Here is a 23,059-nt window from a genome sequence, read left to right on the forward strand (position 1 = left end):
ATCCGCTTGATACTGTGGTTTATAGCAGCATGCAATAAATTGAAGAAGCAACCTACATTTAAATCATTTTTCTCCATATTTTATGTGAAGAGGTCTCAGAAAGAGCCTTTCTACGAACTCGTTCAATGTGCAAAGAATACAAAAGTTGGTACGGCGGTGGGAGGACACCAGCCTGTGAAAAAACCGAAGTGTATGAAAAACTGGTGGAACGAGTACATCATGCTGCTTGGTGGTGATTGGGGATTTATGCCGGGTTTTAGAGTCGAATGTGCCGTGACATATAAGATATCTCCCGATCTATACTCTCAGGAAGTGTATGAATGGTTGCATGACTTAATCAACGTGTTTGGTGAATCTTGGGATGTATCTATGTTCCATCGTGTTAGCTCACTGAAAGAGCACAATCGTGAGTATCTTGGTGTTTTGTGTTGTTATTTGTGTTTTGTACCGTTATTGGTTTTGAGTTTCTATGTGTCTTCTACTGTTGCATGTTGGTAATGTTTTTCTGAGTTTTTCTTTGTCTGCTTGTATGTGGTGTTGCAGTGTTTCCGCCGCATTCTATGGATGGTCCAGAATATGACTGGAAACTGGACGATGTTGCCTTGGGGAGCTTCATGTCGAACTATCCTCCCTTACCTGAGCATTTGCGTAAAAGGAAAGGAGTAACGGGAGTGAATAAGGCAACTAGTGAACAGATGACTTGGATGAGGAGGCGGGCTTAGGGGATGAGAACATGTTAGAGACGGTATTGAAAGACGACGCTTTGTGCAAAGACAAAGAGAGGTCAGGTACTGGCGAGGTTTCTGCCAACGTGGTCAAACGAGTGCGTCGTAAGTTGGTGAAAAAGGCTGCGTATATAGAGGCGCAGGGTAAAGTGAATGAGGAGATTGGATCGGTTTTCGAGGCCAGTGCTTTAAATGTGCCTGTGAGTGCATAAACAATATAAAGTTTGTTCTATTTTTGGTGTTCATTATTTTCGTGGTCGGTTTATTATCTGTCAACAAACCTTTTTATGCTATGGGTCAGGGGTCTTTTCAACCTTACTGATGAAAGTTTTGTCTTTGTGTTTATGTGTAGAGTGGTCCGATTCCTCCGGATGTGTTTGAGCTTGGAGGAACGTTGAGCAATATTTCAGGCGATTTTTTTATGGGTTTGTCGAGCGAGGTGGATCCGACCAAGGATTTGCCGCCGGTGGATGGGCAGGGAGAGGATGTGGGTGAGGTTAATCGCGGAGAAGGAGATCTGATCCATTTGATGGACAAAGGGAATCGAGTTGTGACAGATTCTAGCGACGAAGTAGGGAGAACTGCAAACGTAGGTTTTGACCTGACTACTACTATGAGTGAGAAGGTAGATGCCGCGGCGGCGGTGGGTGTGCCATTAATTTCTGTTAAGCAGCAGAGTGTTGATGAAGCTGGTCCATCTCGCAAACGGGATCGGTCTGGTGGGGTGAAAGGTAGTCAGGTCACTGGTGGTCCTCGTTCTCGTCCGAAAAAGTTGGTGCCAGCCCGGCGGCTAGGTTTGGTGAATCGTTCGGAGGTGCGTCGATCTCAGCAGATTGTATACTCCAGTTCTTCAGAGGAGGAGTATGAGGTAAATCCAGTTACTGGAGAAAAACGTCAAAGGGTCGGTTTTTTGTTTAAGACTACCCCGCGACCTATACTGACCAGTTTTTTGACTGAGGATGACCAATGGAAGCTTGATGGGTGCAGTTTCCGCCGTCGATCAAAACGTGCGGAGAGGGCGGCTGGTTTGGTATGTTCGTTAATACTATTCCTTCATTTGATTTTTTGTAATACGTGTTATGTGTAACATTTTCATGGGAGAAGTTGATGTTTTGGGTGTTTGTTTGTGTCAGGTGGTTGGGGAGGTGGCGGGTCTCACTGCATCTTTATCAGCGGAGAGGTCCCGCACTCTGCGTTTGTTGAAACGAAAACGTGGCTTGGAGATTGAAGTGAGGAAGTTGACTGCGGAAAAGGCCGATACTAGTTTTGCGTTAGCTGCGGAATGGGAGAAAAAGGTGTCTGACTTGCAAGCAGAATTGGGGAGTGAGCGGAAAACAGTAATTGAGACTCGTGTGATGATTGAAGATTTGAGAAAAAAGGAGGAGGAATTAATGAGGCTACTAAATGTGGAACGTGCTGCTGTTGTGGAATTAGAGGGAAAATTGTCGGTTGCTTCAGCCGCTGTCGTGGATATGACAAAGAAAATTGCTGAATATCAGGAAAAGAACGAGGGTCTGGAGCATGCATTGGCTGGGGTTCCCTCAGTAGACACTGTAATATCGGATTTTAAGCTATCGGAGGCTTATAAACAGGAGATTATTGCAGCTCGTGTTGCGGGTGTTGCGGCCTATAAAGCTAGCGAAGAGTTTGATGAAGTTGTGGATGGTGCAGTGTCTCGTGCTATTTGTGAGTTTAAGGCGAGTAAAGAATATACTGTTGCTTTGGAAAAAGTCGAGAAAGAAGCGATCGCTGAGTATCGGAAAAGCGTTGCTTTTCGCCAGGCTGTGGGGATGGAAGCCGGTCGTATGTCTAAGCAGGTGGTGGAGTGTTGTCGTGAGTTTTTGAAAGATGATCTGCAGCGGTCTGTGACCGAGTTTGGTGCTTTCTTTGCGTCTTATGTGAGACAGAATCGTGCTCACGAGGTTGGCGGGTCTTCTTCACTGAGCTCAGCCGCGAGGTCCACTGTGTGATTGTTGATGGTCACTTCTGCTACTTTTGGGATTTTTGTAATTGTCTCTTTCTATTATTTGTCACCGTCTTTTGATGTCTTTGTGTGACGGATATTGTAATGGGATTTAATATTACCTTGTCATGTGTTTTTGCATTCGCGTATCTGTATTGGGCGTTTTGACAGTTTATGTTGGTATGAGAGATTCCGTACTTTATATCCTCATGCTTACAGTGCGTGTCTATTTTGTGAACAAGTATTTGTATTGTGCTTGTGTGTTTTTATGAAGTGCTTTCATACCTGTGTTGTTATGTTTTGTTGATTGGGGGTGTAGTCCCGATTTTGATTTGTGTTTGTATGTGAGGGTGAGTTGTCCCCTTTTATGCTTTTAGTCTTGGGAAACGTGTTGTTTGATTGTGTAATAATGTGTGAGTGGCAACATGTTACTGCAAAAGATAGTAATTGTCATTTCCTGGGGTTTGAAAATGGCCATCATTCATATCTATAGTTGGCCTTGCAAAAATACATAATGCCGTTTAACTTAGACGTAGAATTTTCTTAATTTATCCGCATGCCATGTGTTGTTGATTTCTGTGCCGTCCGCCCGCTCGAGTTTGTAAGAACCAGGCCTAAGTACTGACTTGATTTTATACGGCCTCTCCCACTTGGGCATGAGTTTTCCCGTATTTCTCGGGTCAGAAGCTGACGTTGATCGTAGCACTAGTTCTCCCGCCACGAATGTGCGGATCCTTGTTTGTTTTGCGAAATGCTCTTTTGTCTTGTCTTTATACCTGGCCATTCGATCAACTGTGGAATCTCGGACTTCATCTATGAGCATAAGGTTTGTTCGCAATCCTTCATTGTTGTCCTCTTCGTTAAAACCTAGGAGCCGATGTGATGGTGAACCGACCTCGACAGGTAGCAGAGCTTCTGTTCCAAACGACAACTTGAATGGCGATTCTTGTGTGCTAGTACGTGCCGTCGTTCGATATGACCATAAGACATGTGGCAACTCTTCTGGCCATCGTTTCTTCAATCCATGCAACCTCTTTTCTAAGCCGCGGACAATGATCCTATTTGTTACTTCGACTTGTCCGTTGCTTTGCGGGTGGCAGACGGATGCTTTCCGATGCTTTACTCCTAAATCGGACAAGTATTTGGTGAACTTCTTGCCTACGAACTGGGTGCCGTTATCAGAAACTAAGGTGACGGGTATGCCGAAACGGGTGACAATATGCTCTTGCACAAACCTGATTGCATCTTCCGGAGTGATGTTGCGTAACGCCTTAGCTTCCGCCCATTTGGTCATGTAGTCGATCCCTACCATGACGTATTGTAGCTCATTTTTTGCTTTTGGGAAAGGGCCCATTATGTCAATTCCCCACATTGCAAATGGTATTGGTGAAAGGATAGATGACGGGAGTGCCGGAGCTAAACGAGGGGTGTTAGCGAACTGCTGGCATCTGATGCATTTTCTTGCGAACATCTTGCAGTCAGCGGCCATTGTGGGCCAGAAGTACCCTTGGCGGAGTATTTTATGAGCTAACGCCTTTCCTCCCATGTGGTCTCCGCAGATGCCCTCATGGACCTCTCTCATGCAGTAGTCTGCCTCTTCTAGATCAATGCACTTGAGTATGGGAGCATCGAAACTTTTCTTGTAGAGGCAGTCGTTCTCGATGAAGTATCGTGCCGCCTGTCTTCTGAGTCTTGCTGCTGCTGTCCTATCTTGTGGGAGGATGTTGTCTTTGAGGTAATCGATAATGGCTGTCATCCACGAGGCATCACCTTGAGTAATCTCGAGTATTTGACTCCCCTCGATGGTGGGTGTAGCAAGGTTTTCGAAGTACACAGCGGCGTCTAATTCGTCCTTTTCTGTTTCCGCCAGTCGAGATAGTAGGTCTGCCATGGTATTGTCTGCCCTGTCGATTTGTTGTATCTCATAGTGGGTGAACTTTGCTAGGAGACCGCGGGTGATGGCGTTGTATCGGAGTAGTGTTTGGTCGTTGATGGTATACTCCCCGCTGACTTGCTGTACTACCACTTGGGAGTCACTGAAAAGGGTGATACTTCTTGCTTGTAAGGCTGTTGCTAGTTTTAAGCCGGAGATGAGAGCCTCGTACTCCGCCTGATTATTTGTGGCGTTAAAGGAGAATCTGATGGCTTGCATGACTTGGAAACCTTCTGGACTTATTAACACTACTCCTGCCCCGCTACGTTCCTTTGTTGATGATCCGTCCACAAATATCTTCCACCGTTCATTTGTTGTTTCTGCTGTGTCTTGTGGTAGTGTGTTTGCATGTCCTTCGTCGTTGTTAGAGAAAGAGCATTCGACGACGAAATCCGCTAGTGCTTGGGCCTTGATTGCTTTCTTTGGTGAATATGTGATAGAAAACTAACTCAACTCCACTGCCCAATTGATGAGGCGTCCTGAGATGTCAGTTTTGTTGAGGAGTTTCTTGAGTGGTTGATCTGTGATGACTATGATGTCTCGCCCCTGGAAATAGTGCCTGAGTTTTCTACTGGCCATGATGAGTGCATATGCCAACTTTTGGATCGGTGGGTACCTTGTCTCAGCATCTTTTAATATCTGGCTAACGTAGTATACTGGTTGCTGGACATCCGCTACTTCTTTAACTAACACTGCCCCGACGGCTTGGTCGGACGCTGAGATGTAGATAGATAACGTTTCGGAAGGGTCTGCTGTAACGAGGAGTGGTGGTGAGGCCAGGTATTCCTTGAGCTCTTGAAATGCTTGTTGGCACTGTTCCGTCCATGCATATGTCTTAGTGGCTGACGCTCCTTTTAAAGTAGCGAAAAAGGGGAGACATCGGTCCGCTAGACGGGGGATGAATCTCCGCAACGCCGCTAGACATCCGGTTAGTCGTTGTACTTCCTTGACAGTGCGGGGTGGTTGCATGTCCATGATCGCCTTGATTTTCTCTGGGTTTGCTTCTATGCCCCGCTTGCTTACCAGGTATCCTAGGAATTTTCCTGCTTCGAGTGCAAACGTGCACTTTGCGGGATTCAACTTCATATTACTCGCTCTCAGCTTTTCGAAACATTCCTTCAGGTCATCTAGATGCGATGCTTGTTTGTGTGATTTTACGATCATATCATCAACATAGACTTCCATATTTCTTCCTAGCTGATCGGCGAAAACTTTATTCATCATTCTTTGGTATGTGGCCCCTGCATTTATGAGTCCGAAGGGCATGACTTTGTAGCAATATACTCCTCGATGTGTGATGAAGGCTGTCTTTTCTCTATCTTCTGGGGCGAGTTTGATTTGATTATAGCCGGAAAACGCATCCATGAAGCTTAGCAAAAAATGTCCCGCTGTTGCATCGATCAACTGATCTATGGTTGGCAAAGGGTAGGGATCCTTTGGGCATACTGCGTTAAGGTCCGTATAATCCACGCAAACTCGCCATTTTCCGTTGGCTTTTTTGACTAGAACTACGTTTGCTACCCATTCCGGGTAGGTGACCTCGCAAATGAGGTCAGCATCCAACATCTTGTCGATTTCCTCATCGATAGCCTTTTGTCGTTCTGGAGCAAAATTGCGTCGTTTTTGGATCTTTGGTTTTGCCGTGGGGCGCACATTTAACTTGTGTATGGCTACTGACTCGTCCAGGCCCGGCATCTCCTTCGGACTCCATGCAAACACATCCGCATACTCACGTAGTAATTCAGTTAAACCATTTTTCAGCACTGAATCGAGTCCGGCTCCGATGTTGATTTTCCTGTCTTCGCGTCCTGGTATGACCTCTATTTCTTCGGTTGTTGTTGCGGGGGCTACGACCCTGGTTTCATCCCTGTGAAGGCAACCTTTGAGGATAGGGTTTACGCGTTGGTCTTCGTCATCTTTGCCATTCTGTTGAGCGCATTCCACCAGGTGTATTTCTTTCCTTTTCTTACTTTCTTGGCGGGCTTCGCTTTGCTGTGCTTTGTGTCGCTCGGGCCTCTTTTCTTGATTTTTCTGTTTTTGCCAATTACTTGGGTCTGTTTGGGCTAAAGTCATAGCTGCTCCATAACAGGCCTGAGACGCCATAGTATTTCCTTTCATTTCCCCGGTTCCCTGGGGGGTTGAGAATTTCATTTTCATGTGTGTGATGGATATGATGGCCTGTAATGAGGCCAAGGTGGGTCTGCCTAGAATCATGTTATACGCCGAGTGTGAGTTTACCACGTACAGCTTGGTGATCTTAGTGATCGACCTAGGCGCAGTGCCGAAATGCACCGGGATCTTTACGATTCCTAGGAATGGTACGATATTGTAGCCGAGACCATACAACGGCTGATCTGGCGGCAATAATTCAAGGCTGTTTTCATGTGTCTTCATTCTTTCCCAGCAGTGCGCGAATATCACGTCCGCGGATGATCCGCTGTCTACGAGTACTTTCCTGATTATATTATCTCCGATTTCTACACTGACGACCAGCGCCTCCGTATGACTCGGGTTAATCCCCTCCAAGTCTTGTCTCGCGAAGATGATTGGTTCAGCGGGACCCGGGTCTTCGCTTAACACGTATATCTCTCCTTTGCTGGCCCGTGGGGGTGATTGGGTACCACCGATGACGACATTTATAATGATTTTTCCTTTGCCCGCTTGACTTCCTGTAGATGTTCCCGGGTTGGAGTTCGCGTACCCTTGCTCGATTATTTGTCGTGGCAGATACTGGTTGATGTGTCCCAGTCTAACCAAACGCTCCAAGAAATACTTTAAGGATTTGCAACTTTCAGTCGTATGGCCATGTGTGCTGTGGTATTCACAATGTTTAGTAGTGTCTCTGTTGCCATCCTCAGTCCACATGGGTGCGGGTGGCGTGAAGAAAGGCTTCCCCCTGATTTCTTTCAGAATATCTTCTCTTGGCATGCTGAACACTGTGAAACTGGGCTCCGGGCGTTTATCCCTTTTATCCGGTGGTCCTGGTGGTGGCAACGCTAACCGCGTCTTGTCTACGATGGGGATCGTGGTTGTTTTTTCCACTGGATTTTCAGACCTCGTTGTTGTTATCTGTTCACTGAATCTGTGTGCGGGTTCCTGCGTGCGTTGGTAGGTTATCCGCTCTCATTTAGCAACAAATAAACAGAAAGTGAGATCTTATTAAGTACACGAGCCTCTTTTGTTAACTACTGCAGTTTTTCATCAGTGATGGACCTTCTCATGGTACTCGTCCATTACTTGTTCGTTCTTCACTATGTTGATTTAATATAAAGTTTCCTATTTGCTGACTGTTATTATACATTCACAAGTATTTATGTCATGAATAGAGCATTTAAATTCACCTGAATTTAAACACTGTCCTAAGAATCTTGTCCGACTATAATAATTGACAAACAGGTAGTTGCCTGCCTGTGCCAGTTTTGTGTGTGTGGGAAAGTTAAGTTCAAGAGATTACTTAACAAAATTAAAATAGGGTAATACCATATATATAGCTTGTGCCAAAAAAAAATTCCTTCTTCAACAATTTGATTTTCCATATTTGATGTCTGTGATTTTTTTTTGTACAGCTATGGTGAGGGGAAAACTTACTTGGTCAGATGAAGAGGAAGCTAACACGGTGTTGGGAAATGGCGCACAATTCTTAATGACCCGGAGTTCAGCACTGTGTTGAGACTCCGCACAAATGTGGACCTCAAGGTATGATGAACCTTGCACACATCACATCCTCTTTCATTGCTGATAGCACTTACTTTCAGTTGGAATGTAAACAGGAAATGCATGTGCTATTGATAATCTTAAGTCATACTCATGCGGGTCTGACTATATGGAATATTAGCTCATGATGAGGGTTCTCATTTTTGCAGGGGAAATTGCCCCCCCAAACTTGAAGGTGTATTCACGGAGAAACAAAAAAACTCTCACAACTGATGGAGAACTAAACAAGGTAATTAATCTTTTTCGGCTGTTATGGTATAATATGCGGTTTCTCTATAAACATGAGAGGCTTTTCTCGTGGACATAAAATATTTGTATTATGTTTTTAATGTTTACGGTGAGCTATTGAGAATTTGATATATTGGCCATGAAGGCATTTATTTATATATAATTACAAAGTATGGGGTGGAATAGATTTTTAGGTATATTATTTTAAGTGCATCATTATTTATACTCAACCATTTTTATTACCGTTCATTTGATGTTGATTTTGACTGTCAGGACAGCAGAAGTTGTCAGTAAAGAGAATATTATCTAAGTATATGGGTTCTCATTTGCAAGAGGGATTGCCACCTTCAAACTTGAAGTCGTTTTCACGGAGAAACAAAAGAACGATCACATCTGATGTAACACTAAAACAGGTAATTAATCTTTTCTGGCTAGCTAGCTGTCAGGGTAAAATAAAGCTCGATCTTATGGTTAGCAAAAGGAAATCCAGATCTTCTAATTAATTATGTTTATACATAAAATTCTTATGTTTTGCTACTAAATTACGTATAAATGTGAGCAGTGCTAATTTTAAGTTACATGGACTATATTTTGAAGTTATATTAGTACTAGATCATAATCTTTGTCGTGGTAGATACTGGTTGATGTGTCCCAGTCTAACCAAACGCTCCAAGAAATACTTTAAGGATTTGCAACTTTCAGTCGTATGGCCATGTGTGCTGTGGTATTCACAATGTTTAGTAGTGTCTCTGTTGCCATCCTCAGTCCACATGGGTGCGGGTGGCGTGAAGAAAGGCTTCCCCCTGATTTCTTTCAGAATATCTTCTCTTGGCATGCTGAACACTGTGAAACTGGGCTCCGGGCGTTTATCCCTTTTATCCGGTGGTCCTGGTGGTGGCAACGCTAACCGCGTCTTGTCTACGATGGGGATCGTGGTTGTTTTTTCCGCTGGATTTTCAGACCTCGTTGTTGTTATCTGTTCACTGAATCTGTGTGCGGGTTCCTGCGTGCGTTGGTAGGTTATCCGCTCTCTTTGGAAATGACGTTGTTGGGCGGGGTCTGGTCTCGTCTGTCTGAGTACCCGTATGGCCTCTGATTCTGTGATGAATCGTGAAGCCAACTCGTAAGCCTTATAGAGGGTAGTTGGCTTCTGGTTCATTAGTTCACATATGTACTTCTCACATTCAAAGGGGTTTAACCCCCTTCTAAGGTGTATCAATGCTTCCGTCTCGTTGATGACTTCAACTTTGTCGACCGCTTGCTTAAAACGTTTCAAATAGCCTTCCAAGTTCTCGTGATCCCCTTGTCGGATAGATTCTAAGTACACAGTGTGCACCTCATGGGGCTTATTGGCTCGGAATTTGGCCAAGAATGATTTTTTAAAGTCTGCCCATGAATCTATTGATCGTGCGGGTAGGCGGTTGAACCATCTTTGCGCGTTCCCTTTTAAACTTGTCGCAAAGAAACGGCAACTCGTCAAATCTTTGTATTCGTAAAACTTGCTCAACTGGTCAAACTGATTGAGATGGTCCTCGGGGTCACCTTCCCCGCTGTATGCATCGAGATTTGGGTTCTTCAAGTGTCTCTGCTTCTTCTCCTCTTCCAGTCTCTTTGTGAAGGGGGATCCCCCTTCCAGGGGGGTCATCCCCCCCTCTACCCGCTTCTTTAAATCGTCAAGAGTCTTAAGGAGTCCTTCTTTAGACGAGTCATTGGACAGTGTTTTAAATTCATCGCCGTCTCCTTTTGTCCGCTTCCTTTCCCTTTCTTTATTTTCATAGTACTCGTATTCCCGTTTGTTTTCTTCCGCCCGTTTCCTTTCTCTTTCTCTACTTTCATAGTATTTGTCTTCCCGCTTGTTCTCTTCTGCCCGTTTTCTTTCTCGTTCCCTGTTTGCGTAGTATTCATCTTCCCGTTTGTTTTCTTCCTCCCGCTTCTTCTTTTCGTCGCGCTTTTCACGACAATGTTTCCATGTTTCTTCACGGTGATGATCTCCACCGTGCCTCGAGTGAGATGTATTCTGTGAGGATCCTAAACGGGAAAAGACAGACTTTTCCCTGGTTTCAGTGCGGGTTTTTTCCTTATGTGTCCCGGTTCGTCTCTCATTCCTGTTTGATTCTCCGTCTCCTTCTCGGTGGAGTTGCTGATTTTTTAGCGCTGCGACGGTTTCTCTGAGATCATGAGCTTGTCGCGGTGTCAACCCTGTAAGAGTTATGTGGCTGGGATTGTGATTTTTTGACGGGGTTTGTAGGCTTTCACCTGTTCCTTCTTTGCTAGGATCTTGGTGTGTTCGAGGTTTTTCTTGATCGTGTCCTTTCTTGGTTCGGCTTTCCTTGGGAATGCCGGTGGATGCCGCGTCTCCGTTCATATTTCACCGGATTCAGTTATCGTACGGTAAGGTCAGGGGAGGAATTTCCTTTCAACCACCCCCTTCCTGGCGCGCCAAATGATAATGCTAGATTTGTGAGGGTCCACGTGTCGCTCGGTTGAGGCTTCTCGGTATGATCCTGTCCTGCAAAACAATGCTCGAACGGGGAGTTTGGCCCGTTAAGCACCTCCGGCGTGATAATCAGTCAATGTCTTTAAGAGAGTATTTATTCTTTTGTATCTTTTTGCGTACCTTTCTCTGGTGTCCCCGACTTGTATTTATAGGCGACCTTACTACAGTATCACACGTGTGGTGGGTTTTGCCCCCCAGTTGGATGAACAGGACGGGATTACCCGCTATGTTTCCTCGCCCTTGCGTCCGTGCCTCGCTGTCTTTGCCTACGTGGGCATGCACGTGCGGTATTTATTATGGTCCTTATCAAATACATATGCCAAAATCCTACTCTATTCAGTTATTTCCCGGAGCGTTATACTCAGGTCACGCGGTTCATGCCACTGAAAGAGTACATTGGCCCAAAATCCAATGTCTGGTCTCTTAAACCTAGCTGCCAAACTGCCCGAAAACATGCCGAAGCCCAACTGTGGTCCATCATATGGGAAAAACCTGAAGAATTTATGCAGAGCCATTTGTTACAAGGCTAAGCTAAGAACCTGCTAGGTTTCTTTTATATATATATATATATATGGTCCTACTTCAACAGAAACTAATAGAATAGAAACTAAATGGAAACCAATGCGATTAATTTCCATGATGTGGGTTTTGGGACCGGAGATGGGCCTAGGCGGGATTTGATTGGGGCCTAGTAGGGCCGGGTGGAGGCGTAGTGGGACCATGATGGGGCAAGGTTTGGCTCTTTAAGACCGTCTGGAGCCTATCCAGGGCCTGTGAGGAGCCTTGCGAGGCCCTAGCGGGCCCGGGTAGATTGAGTGGGGGCGAGGGTGGGCCGTAGGTGGGTGATGACATATACGGGGTGGGGTGGGTGATGACATAAAGGAGGCGGGTGAGTATAGTTTCTCTTGGTTTCCATTTCTATTTGAGCAATTGCCTATATATATATATATTTATTTATTTATTTATTTTCAAAGGTATTCGGTACGTAAACATCTAATTTTAATTATATTTTTTCAAATCATCAACTCTAATAGTAAGTATTTTGGATTTTTCTTTTTTCTCTGTTGTCTTTTATTATTTAAGATTTTATAAGTTTGTTAAAGTATAACCGTAGTTGCCCAAAAATTATTAATAACTTTCTTGAAGATAATTTAATTACTGAGTTCATTTAATTTACTGTAAATATTGGATTTTATAGATAAAACAAATGAAGTATATTGTTGGTATAAATTTAAAAGAAGGCATGAAATTTTTGAACATTATATTTACAAAAATGATTTTTAAAATTTTAACAATAATTCAATTGAAATAACAAATAATATATTTGTTTAATCATGTATTTTCAACATTGCTATATAATTCATTATTTGCTTTATCGGGCAATTAAAAACTTCTAGCCAATATCAATATGACCATATATATTTATAGTAATATATGTTATTTAAGAAATTTTAGATTTTAGAAGGCGGAGAAAAGGGCAAAGCTAATATTTATATTTTCAAAAAGTGTGTATATGTACACATATATTACTGACAAGGTTTTTAGGATTTTTCTGGAGCAGTCAAGTAAGCTCGCATCTCCTCCCGCTATACTTTTAATTTCTTGGAAGTTCAGATCCATTGTCGACTTTGTTTAGCAAATTTGTTTCAAAAATCAATTCAGGTTATCATCCAACCTTGTCGATTTTGTACTCAATTGTTTAAATTAGTTTTCTTGTACATTGACAAGATCATATCCTAATTGTTATTTAGTAAGTTGTAGAGATGATGCACATCTAAATTATTTATGTATATCTTGTTATTTTATGATCTTGAATTCTGCATATATATTTGTGTGTTTATGTACTGTAGTTGGCTTTTTCAATTTATTCATTTGGTGGTAGGATTGATTTGGGTCATTTCTGAATTGAGATCTTATCTATTTTTTTATGCCAAGGTAATGAAAGTGTGTGTTGGACTAGAAGTCACATATTAAATTTAAAAATATATCCAGGGGTCATGATCTGAGCTTCTAAACTTTGTATATATAGCAAGAATTTTGAAACTGATTATATGTTCTAACCCTTTTGATTTTATAATTTTTGTTGTTAGAATCAGATTTCTTGATTTATTTGTTTGAACTAGGTTTCTTTAATTCACAGAAAACTAAAATTTAAGCTCGAATGTTACTTATATTCTGCTAGTTGTAATCTATTATAATTTGTATATGTATCTTGGTTTTTGTGAGCATGATTTATATCTACTTTAGTACAATGCGTATGTGATTTAGCTTTTTACCACATATTTGGTAGTAGGGAGTAAGTTTGAGTCATTTTTAAATGCTGAGTTTGGATCTGGATTCTTTTATGCCAAGATAAATTTGTGCGCCACAGTGCAAAGCACACACGAAATTTTAGTGGCTTACAGAATGAGGGAGAATATAGTTTGGACAACTAAGTACCTTAAGACGGTGAAATCTCATTTAGCAACATATAAACAGAAAGTGAGATCTTATTAATTAAGTACACGAGACTCTTTTGTTAACTACTGCAGTTTTTCATCAGTGATGGACCTTCTCATGGTACTCGTCCATTACTTGTTCGTTCTTCACCATGTTGATTTAATATAAAGTTCCCTATTTGCTGACTGTTATTATACATATATTCACAAGTATTTATGTCATGAATAGAGCATTTAAATTCACCTGAATTTAAACACTGTCCTAAGAATCTTGTCCGACTATAATAATTGACAAACAGGTAGTTGCCTGCCTGTGCCAGTTTTGTGTATGTGGGGAAGTTAAGTTCATCAAGAGATTGCTTAACAAAATTAAAATAGGGTAATACCATAGCTTGTTCCAAAAAAAATTTCCTTCTTCAACAATTTGATTTTCCATATTTGATGTCTGTGATTTTTTTTTTGGTACAGCTATGGTGAGGGGAAAACTTATGTGGTCAGATGAAGAGGAAGCTAACACGGTGTTGGGAAATGGAGCACAATTCTTAATGACCCGGAGTTCAGCACTGTGTTGAGACTTCGCACAAATGTGGACCTCAAGGTATGATGAACCTTGCACACATCACATCCTCTTTCATTGCTGATAGCACTTACTTTCAGTTGGAATGTAAACAGGAAATGCATGTGCTATTGATAATTTTAAGTCAAACTCATGCGGGTCTGACTATATGGAATATTAGCTCATGATGAGGGTTCTCATTTTTGCAGGAGAAATTGCCCCCTCCAAACTTGAAGGTGTATTCACGGAGAAACAAAAAAACTCTCACAACTGATGGAGAACTAAACAAGGTAATTAATCTTTTTTAGCTGTTATGGTATAATATGCAGTTTCTCTATAAACATGAGAGGCTTTTCTTGTGGAAATAAAATATTTGTATTACGTTTTTAATGTTTACGGTGGGCTATTGAGAATTGGATATATTGGCCATGAAGGCATTTATTTATATATAATTACAAAGTATGGGGTGGAATAGATTTTTAGGTATATTATTTTAAGTGCATCATTATTTATACTCAACCATTTATATTGCCGTTCATTTGATGTTGATTTTGACTGTCAGGACAGCAGAAGTTGTCATTAAAGAGAATATTATCTAAGTATATGGGTTCTCATTTGCAGGAGGGATTGCCACCTTCAAACTTGAAGTCGTTTTCACGGAGAAACAAAAGAACGATCACATCTGATGTAACACTAAAACAGGTAATTAATCTTTTCTGGCTAGCTGTACGTTAGGGTAAAATAAAGCTCGATCTTATAGTTATCAAAAGGAAATCCAGATCTTCTAATTAATTATGTTTATACATAAAATTCTTATGTTTTGCTACTAAATTACGTATAAATGTGAGCACTGCTAATTTTAAGTTACATGGACTATATTTTGAAGTTTTACTACTAGATCATAATCTTTGACATCTGTTTATTTTTAGATCGTATATATGCCTAAATGAAGTTAAGAGTTGGAGCATAGAAACTAATAAAATATCTAGGGTGATGTTTTAGGCCTTGCTAATATATATATAAATGCTTATACTAGAAACAGGTAGATCATCAGAGCAGAATTGCTTCAGGCCTAATTATTTATTATAAGAAACCCGACCCTTCCTCATTACTGATTAATTCAAAATTTATATTCAGAACTAATTAATGGTGCAGCGAGAAATGGAGTATGATGCAATGGCCTCAGGAAGCATTTAGGACGAAGTTGGTGCTGAGCTGACAAGGGCAAGGCAGACAAGTGACGAGGATTCGGCTGCTGCTGCAGCAGCACTTAAAAAGGCCAAAACTGCTATGGCATCAGGTGAGGAAGCAGAAAAATAGGCTGTAAAGGCTGATATTGCTGCTAATGAATCAAATTTAAAAAGTATGCTATATATAGTGATAGAAGGACCTGGTAACATGCATGCCATTGTTCTATTGCTTTCTATGACTAAATTTGCTTTTTCAAATGTATAAGTCGTTCTCAGTTACTAATATATGAGTTTATTTGATTTTTCAAATACACTATTTATATCTCTCATTTTATTCTTTCTAGTAGAGTGTCATCAATGTGCATCTCATATCCTTTATCGACCGTTCTATATATGAGGGCCAGAAATATATATATAATACTAAATCCAACTCCGTCATATATAAGGGGGTTTTCCCTCCCTTCTTTAGCAAGAGCAAATAACAAAGTCTTGCTTACACAATAATTTAATGATTTGGAGGACTAAAACTCCATTGATGTCTTCAAGAAAGTACTTATATTTTCATGTTAGAGCTATATAACCAGTATTGATAATAACCCCTGCAGTAAAAACTAAAGAAAAGTTTCATAGATTACATGCAGCTGGTCTTTTTGCTAGAATTGTTGGGTACTAATTCGTTGAACCCTGAAAAAAAAAATCCAAATTTGCTAAACCCGTTGTTACTATTACCTAAGCTGATGATGTGGTTCAGAGTTAATTATATGCTAAACAGGTATCGTGGTATATATGCTGTGTAGACCAGGCCAGTACTTACACTGTTTTTCCTTATTAGCTAGTAAATATAGTTTTTTCTGGTTACTGTATGAAATTTGCTGACTCAGCACTATTAAAAAGACAAGGCAAAAACCGACGGACGTGAAAAAAGTGTCAGGTTAAAACCAACCCGCCAAAAGTGGTCGGTTTTGATAAGAACGACGTCATTTTGTCTTGCTGGCAAGACTCCGACTTATTTTAACCGACCGATTGCTACATGGTCGGTTTTATGGCTAACATGGCTAGGTCATAACCGACCATGCCTTCGGTCGGTAATGTTTTTGTGTAAATTTAATCATTTTTTAATTAAATTATTAGACAAGATGACGGCGTTTTGTCTATAAAAACAAAACCGACCGTCGACGGTCGGTTTTAAACCTATTATATACATATAAATATTTTTATTTATCTGGAAAATGGATTAAAAATAGTCATCATAAAAGGGGTTACGACGCCGTTTTATATTGAAGTTCATAACCGACCATTTTAAAATCGTCCGCGTATTTTGGTCGGTTTTAGGTCTAAAACCTACCGTATTTAGGTTTAACCGACCGTATTTTATGGTCGGTTTTATCCTTTTTTTTAGTGCAAGAACCTAAAATTCTAATCTATCCCCATATTCTATATTTGTTATTTGTTTTATATTGTTCACAGAATTTGTCTTCTTGTTCGATTACGCTTTCAAGATATTGATGAAAATGCCGCCAGAACCCTGTATTTATTAAGTAAACAAAAACATTAAAACCCAAACTTAACTTAATTCTTATATAGGTTTCGCAACTATGGTAATGCATTGCGTTTTTATTTTGTATTCCAACAAGCTACAATAAAAGTAATATGAACTTGTACATATATAAAGCTATTTGCTTGATTTTAAATTTTAAAATATATTATTTGCTAAACATGACATGAAGCGCCTAAAAGAGGAAAGCATAGTGGTGAGTGTGAAGTAATTCTGTTCAACCGGACAAATTTTAGAATTTAATAGATATTTTTCATTGTAATTTTGATTGAAAGTTAGCAAGAAAATCATATTCAGCCTAGCTGATCTGACAAAGTTGTGACTAAGATTCTACATATAAGATTTTAAGTTTTAAAATATATAGTTTGCTAAACATGATATGAAGTACCTAAAAGAGAAAAGCTTGGCGGTGAGTGCTGAAGTAATCCCGCATCAATATTGGCCGAACCAAGGTAAAATTTTAGAATTTTAATTGATACTTTTCATCATAGTTTTGGTTGAAATTAGTAAGAAATTCATATTCAGCCTAACTGAGCTGACAAAATTGTAGCGAGGTTTTGAGTAGAAAAGAAAGAGTTGAGATGGTGATCTTATTAGAGAAACTGATTCATAAAATAGAAAAAATGAAATTATAAATTAAGATTCTGCATCAAGTTAAAAAGTGAGTTTATGAAATTCAAGTGCAAGAGATACCGAAGATTAGCCTATGTCAGGTGATGAAAGAAAAGAAATGGGAAATGATAGGAGAGGAAACTTTAAGTGAAAGAGATAATAAAGGAATTAATAGATTTACTTGGACAGTATGGGTTTCAAATGTTTTCCGCTTGAAATCATACTGTGAGACTCATATTTCCGGGTATTCTATTCATCCAGGACTACAAAAATTTATTAGAGTTTGAATTAGCCTCTGTAATGTACTCAGATAATAACTAGGTATTCAAGAAAAGGAAAATGTTATGTATTCGAAAAAATTATCCCAAATGATGTGTCGAATTTTGATCGGATGTATTCACTTTAACAAGGCCTCCTTCTTTTCTATACATCAATCACCCAATCACAATCTTCCACTTGTTTGCCGGTAAAGAAATTTGGGGTAATTTGCTGGGTATGTAGCATTACCCTTTAAGAAAAACACATACGTTTATCATAATTGTGGATCCAACACACCAATAGAAACGTTTTGCTGTGTCCATAAGCATATGTTAAGCACAGAACTTTATGTATTTAGGTCATTTTAATTGGTGTGATTTTAGTATATGCAGGGTCCACCATTATTAAAGAATAAGAACCAATCGAAATGAGTCAAACTCATAAGATTATGTGCTTCGCATGTGCCCATGGACACACTATAGAAAAACCGATAAATATTTATTACTTCCTCTATTTCAAATTAGATGTCCACTTTCAGAAAATCACAATGTTTAAGAAAGTGAATGTTCACAAATTAATTGAATTAAATGACCATGATATGTGGAATGAGATTGATGTAGATATGTGGAATGAGGTTGATGTAGGAAATATAAATAAGAGATATATAAAGTAGAATTGACTTTGAAAATATGATTTTACATTGAAAATTGAAGTGGACAACTAATTTTAAACAAATTCTTAAAAGTAGGCATGTAAATTGAGACGGAGGGAGTAATAAAATTCCTTTATAAATAAGTATTAATTGACTCTTGATATCTATTTACAATTAATTGATATTTGAAGATATGAGTTAGGTTCTTGGATCCCGCATTTAAGTTGGAGTATTAGAGTATGAATAATAATTTTTTGGTTTAATTATAAATAATACCTCTCATTTCTTTACAATTTTTTTTGCATTGCTCGACACGCATTTTAAGACGCATATAAAACATAGTTTCATAATTTTTTTTGAAAATTTTATTTTTTATATAAAAATTTATATAATAAATTTTTCTTCAGGAAAAATAAAAGTTTAAAACAATTTATAAAACTATATTTTAGGACAACATTCGAATGTGTGCCGAGTCTTCGTCCCCAATGTAAACAATTGAGGGGGAGAAATAGAGTACAACTTAAATGGAATGATAGAGTACAGTAATGATACTCCCTCCCTCCACCAGATGTTTACGTTCACGGTTTTGCACGCACTTTGAGACTGCTATAAAGTACACTTTCATAACATTTTTCTAAATTTTTTTTTGGATAAAAATTTAAATGTTAAACTTTTATTGATGGAAGAAAAGTTAAAAATTAATTATGAAATTATATTTTTATAGGAGTCTCAAAATACGTTCAAACACGTAACGTAATGAACATGATAGGACATATGAGTATGATCCGGGGTTATCACTAATAAAAGCTAAATGAAATGCATTTGCATTTTTTGATATTACAAGATAATATCTTTGGGATAATGTCGGTTGTGAAAATCTAATCTTTAGAAAAACGTCTACTTTTAATATGTTACATTGTAAATCATTCAAATCTTTTTGATGAAAATATTAAATGCTCGGGTCAATGACTCACTATAAATAGAATCCTTGTTATCATTGTTATCAGTACGACATTGTCAAGAATTCATAAAAGATCGAGTACATCAAGCTTGAAAGACCGATCGACAAAGAAAAATGTATCCCGGAATGCCTTCGACAACTTCAAACCTTTTCACCAACTCTGCTAATCAACCAAATCAAATAACCCATCAACCCATCCAAAACATTTATGTGAATACACATGCTCCCCCACCAGGTTTTGCACCCATTCAAGCTGGATTTGGTCAAAATTACTATAACAATTTTGAGGGCCAACCAGCTTACAGTACTTACATCAACCCTGCATATCAGGCGCAAGGGTCCCAGATTCCAAACCCCGCAGGTTTCTCCTTCCATGTGGGTCAAATGACCGTCGATGCGCCGTTTTACGGTCAAGGGACTCCTGCCTACCAATATCAGGTTCAACAGATGAGGACTCATGATAATTTCGTGAGTCATCAACAGGCCCCACCTCACGGCCAAGTGCAGAGGAACCATGTTGTGCAGGATATACCGGTTGCGCAGCCAGAGTACCGTCCCATTATTCCAGAGACTCAGTCAAGGATCCAGTGGACCCCGGAGCTACATGAAGCCTTCACCCGTGCGGTGGAGGAGCTTGGCGGCTGTTTCAGTAAGAAAACTGATCTATCTTGTGCTCTCATGCATATCGATTGGCTTTTTACATATTTGTTTGGTTTATATGTCCGTACATCACATATAGATATATTCTCTTTGTGTCCTGTAAAGTGGTCGAGTACAGATTTTGTTTTACAAAAACTTTTAATGGAAAGATTTTTCGGTACTTTTGGATTTCATTACTATAAATGTATTTTTCATTGATTATTAACCAACAATGATAAGTTGGAATTGGAAAATAATCTTCTTTCAACAGGACTGGTCCTGGGCTATTTTCTCTCATCAGTTCTATATAAATGCTTGCTTGTTTCTTTAATATATGTTTTTAGATTTTTTATGCTCATTTATATTATTCAATATATTGTTAATTGTTAATATACGTGTGATATATCATATATGTCATGATCAGTCTAACTCCTGTCTTTGTTTCATCCTCTATAACATAATTGATATTCTTAAATGAATATCTAAAATCGTTTATTTTTTTTAGGTGCTTATCCAAAATATAGAGGTTAAGGAAAAATATATGAGAATATGAAATTTTTCAAATTTTGATTGCCAGATTTATTTTGAATTTGTGATTATCTTTTATATAATATTTATTGTTGATAAATATTATTATATAGCCGTATAGTTACTCTGCACTAAAAGTAAGAGAAGAGTGTTGAATTATTAATTTACATACTACTATAACATGAATTTCATCTTCTTCGAATATTTGTTTGGTTGAATAATAACTGTCACATATATATGTTCTACAAAAATTAGTATATTTTATACATGTCCATGAAATCATGATTTTTTTCCCTGAAAAAAACGCACTTTATAGCAATCTAGTTTTGTCAAAAATATTTGTTTAAATATTTTGAAATACTTTTTACAGATACCACACCCAAGGCCATACTAAGAAGGATGAATAAGAACGGAATAACCGGAATAACCAGAGAACAGCTCAAAAGTCATCTTCAGGTTAAGCTATCAAAGAAAGTTAAAAGATTTTTGTTCTAATGGTTGGTCTAAGTATGGTATAGCTCACACATATTTTATGAGATTTGGTGTAAAATAATTAGTTTCTCATGCAGAAAGTTCGAAACACGGCTCCACAAAACTCTGTTCTTGAAATCCCGGGTAATTACTAATTTTGTTAATTTTGTTTTTAATTATTTATTTTCGACAATCAAAATAAAGCAACGGTCTCTGCTCTACAATTTTCAGATAATGAGGCTCGTATGACGAATGTCACATTTGACTCTGGTGAATTTGCACCCGTTGTTCGAAACACGGCTCTACAAGGAATCTCTGGTAATTAATTTTGTTAATTTTATTTTTGATTATTTATTTTCGACAATCAAAATAACGCAACGGTCTCTCTAATTTTTAGATAATGAGCCTCATACTATCATGACAAATGATGCGCTTGACTCTGGTGAATTTCCACGCGTTGACGAGGATCCAACCAACAATCAGAGCTTTGGCTCTGATTTCGATTTTGAAGAGATGCTTCAGAGATTTTGTGATGGCTGTTAATACTATATCTATTTATTTTTCCTGTATTAGAGAAACTTTTTTCCTATATATTGTTGTTTACGAGAAACTTGTTCTCGTTCAATATTTCACATCAAACTTTTCTTTTAGATTTTAAAATAATTTCTAAAGTTTAATGTCTTCCCTAAATTCTTGCATTTTCATCATAATTTAAATTTTTATTGAACTTAAGCAAAGGTTCATAATAGTTGTAGTATAATTTATGAGCGATTTTACAAATATACATAGAATGCCAAATACTAGCATAATAAATATAAGGATTTTGTGGTTTGTAATTAGAATTACATATTTCTTCCTAAACTCCAACTTAGGAGCTTTCTGATCCATTTTATACTTCCACCAATCACTAGGAATATGGTTAGGATTATCACAAGTGAAATAAGTCTATATAATCTTAGCTGTTATCCTTGTTTATTTCTTCCTTTCCGTTCATGTTCCTATCCGTTTTCATTTTTTCATAACGTTTCTTTAAGTATATTGTTTTTATTCTTATCATGAGAGTTTGTAGCATTTGATATAAAGCCTGTGTTAAACAGAAATTCTAGCTCTTCATTAGGTGTTACGAACATGACTTGTGAACAATCATATTATATGTTCTCATTAGTCTTTTGCTGAAACTACCCTTCTTTTCTCTTCATAACCCAAATAATTTTTTCTAATTCTTATTGTAAAAAATTTCTAAATTGTTCTACCAATGTGTGTCCAAGTTCCGATATTTTCCTTGTACTTTTTATGTTGTTCTAAATATTTAGGATTTATTTGAAGTTGTATATTTCTATGATTAGTCTTATCACATTCCTTTTGTAATTCATGCACAAACATTAACTTGGCTTCTAGATTATCATGCATTTATCTTAGCTAAAACATTCATTTCTTCCTTAATCTTGGAATTTTAAAAAGTAAGACATCTTTTGATTTTTCTGATTCGACAGTTTAATCAGATAGCCATATGTCAATTGTTTTCAAATAAATAAACAGTTATACGTAGGAGGGGTTAAAAAAATATGTAGTTCTCTCACCTTTTAAATTACAAAATATTAATATGAAAGAATAACCACAAGTTTTATTACTTAATAACAAAATATGTTACAAACTTTTTTCCAAATAAATACTTGTTCTTGAGATTGCTAGATATCAAACCATTCAAAATTAAATCAAAGTGTCTCAATTAAAATCATTTCTACGTATCCGAGTTCATTACAATGGATCATGTTTTCTTGCACTACAACAAAATCGAATTTTCTATTATGATGGATTTCTTTTCTTACAACGGGAACTTTGAGCGAAACCGTCATTTTTTCGAGCCATTTTTTTACGATGGAATAACTTTTTTGTCATATCTACTTTTTTTTTGCCACAGTATCTACTATTTTGTAGTACTAGAATTATTGCGCAAACAAATAAAACAAAATAAAAAAATCACGAAACAAACTATCATATTGTTCCGTCGGAGGTGTGCATAATTCAATTTAGTATCTGTCAAAACAAAAAAATATCCATAATAAATTACGTGCGAACTATTCCGTCGTAAGTTCAAAATTACTGATATTGAAATTGGACGAAAACTAAAAATATTTT

General features: G+C 38.4%; 1 protein-coding gene across 1 annotated transcript; it reads left to right on the forward strand.

The window, feature by feature from the left end:
- Positions 1 to 19,396: 19,396 nt before the first annotated feature.
- Positions 19,397 to 21,463, forward strand: LOC108194986 (uncharacterized). The gene is made up of 5 exons (XM_017361919.1): positions 19,397 to 19,931; positions 20,820 to 20,905; positions 21,019 to 21,064; positions 21,152 to 21,238; positions 21,318 to 21,463. The coding sequence occupies exons 1-5, from the start codon at positions 19,397 to 19,399 to the stop codon at positions 21,461 to 21,463; spliced, it is 900 nt and encodes a 299-aa protein (XP_017217408.1).
- The last annotated feature ends 1,596 nt before the right edge of the window (positions 21,464 to 23,059 follow it).

Source organism: Daucus carota, chromosome 7, assembly GCF_001625215.2.
Source record: "Daucus carota subsp. sativus chromosome 7, DH1 v3.0, whole genome shotgun sequence".
NCBI lineage: Eukaryota > Viridiplantae > Streptophyta > Magnoliopsida > Apiales > Apiaceae > Daucus > Daucus carota.

Coding starts and splice junctions, on each gene's coding strand:
- LOC108194986 (XM_017361919.1), top strand. CDS start 19,397: ATGTATCCCGGAATGCCTTCGACAACTTCAAACCTTTTCACCAACTCT. Junction 19,932..20,819: donor GGAGCTTGGCGGCTGTTTCA/GTAAGAAAACTG, acceptor TACTTTTTACAG/ATACCACACCCAAGGCCATA. Junction 21,239..21,317: donor GGCTCTACAAGGAATCTCTG/GTAATTAATTTT, acceptor TCTAATTTTTAG/ATAATGAGCCTCATACTATC.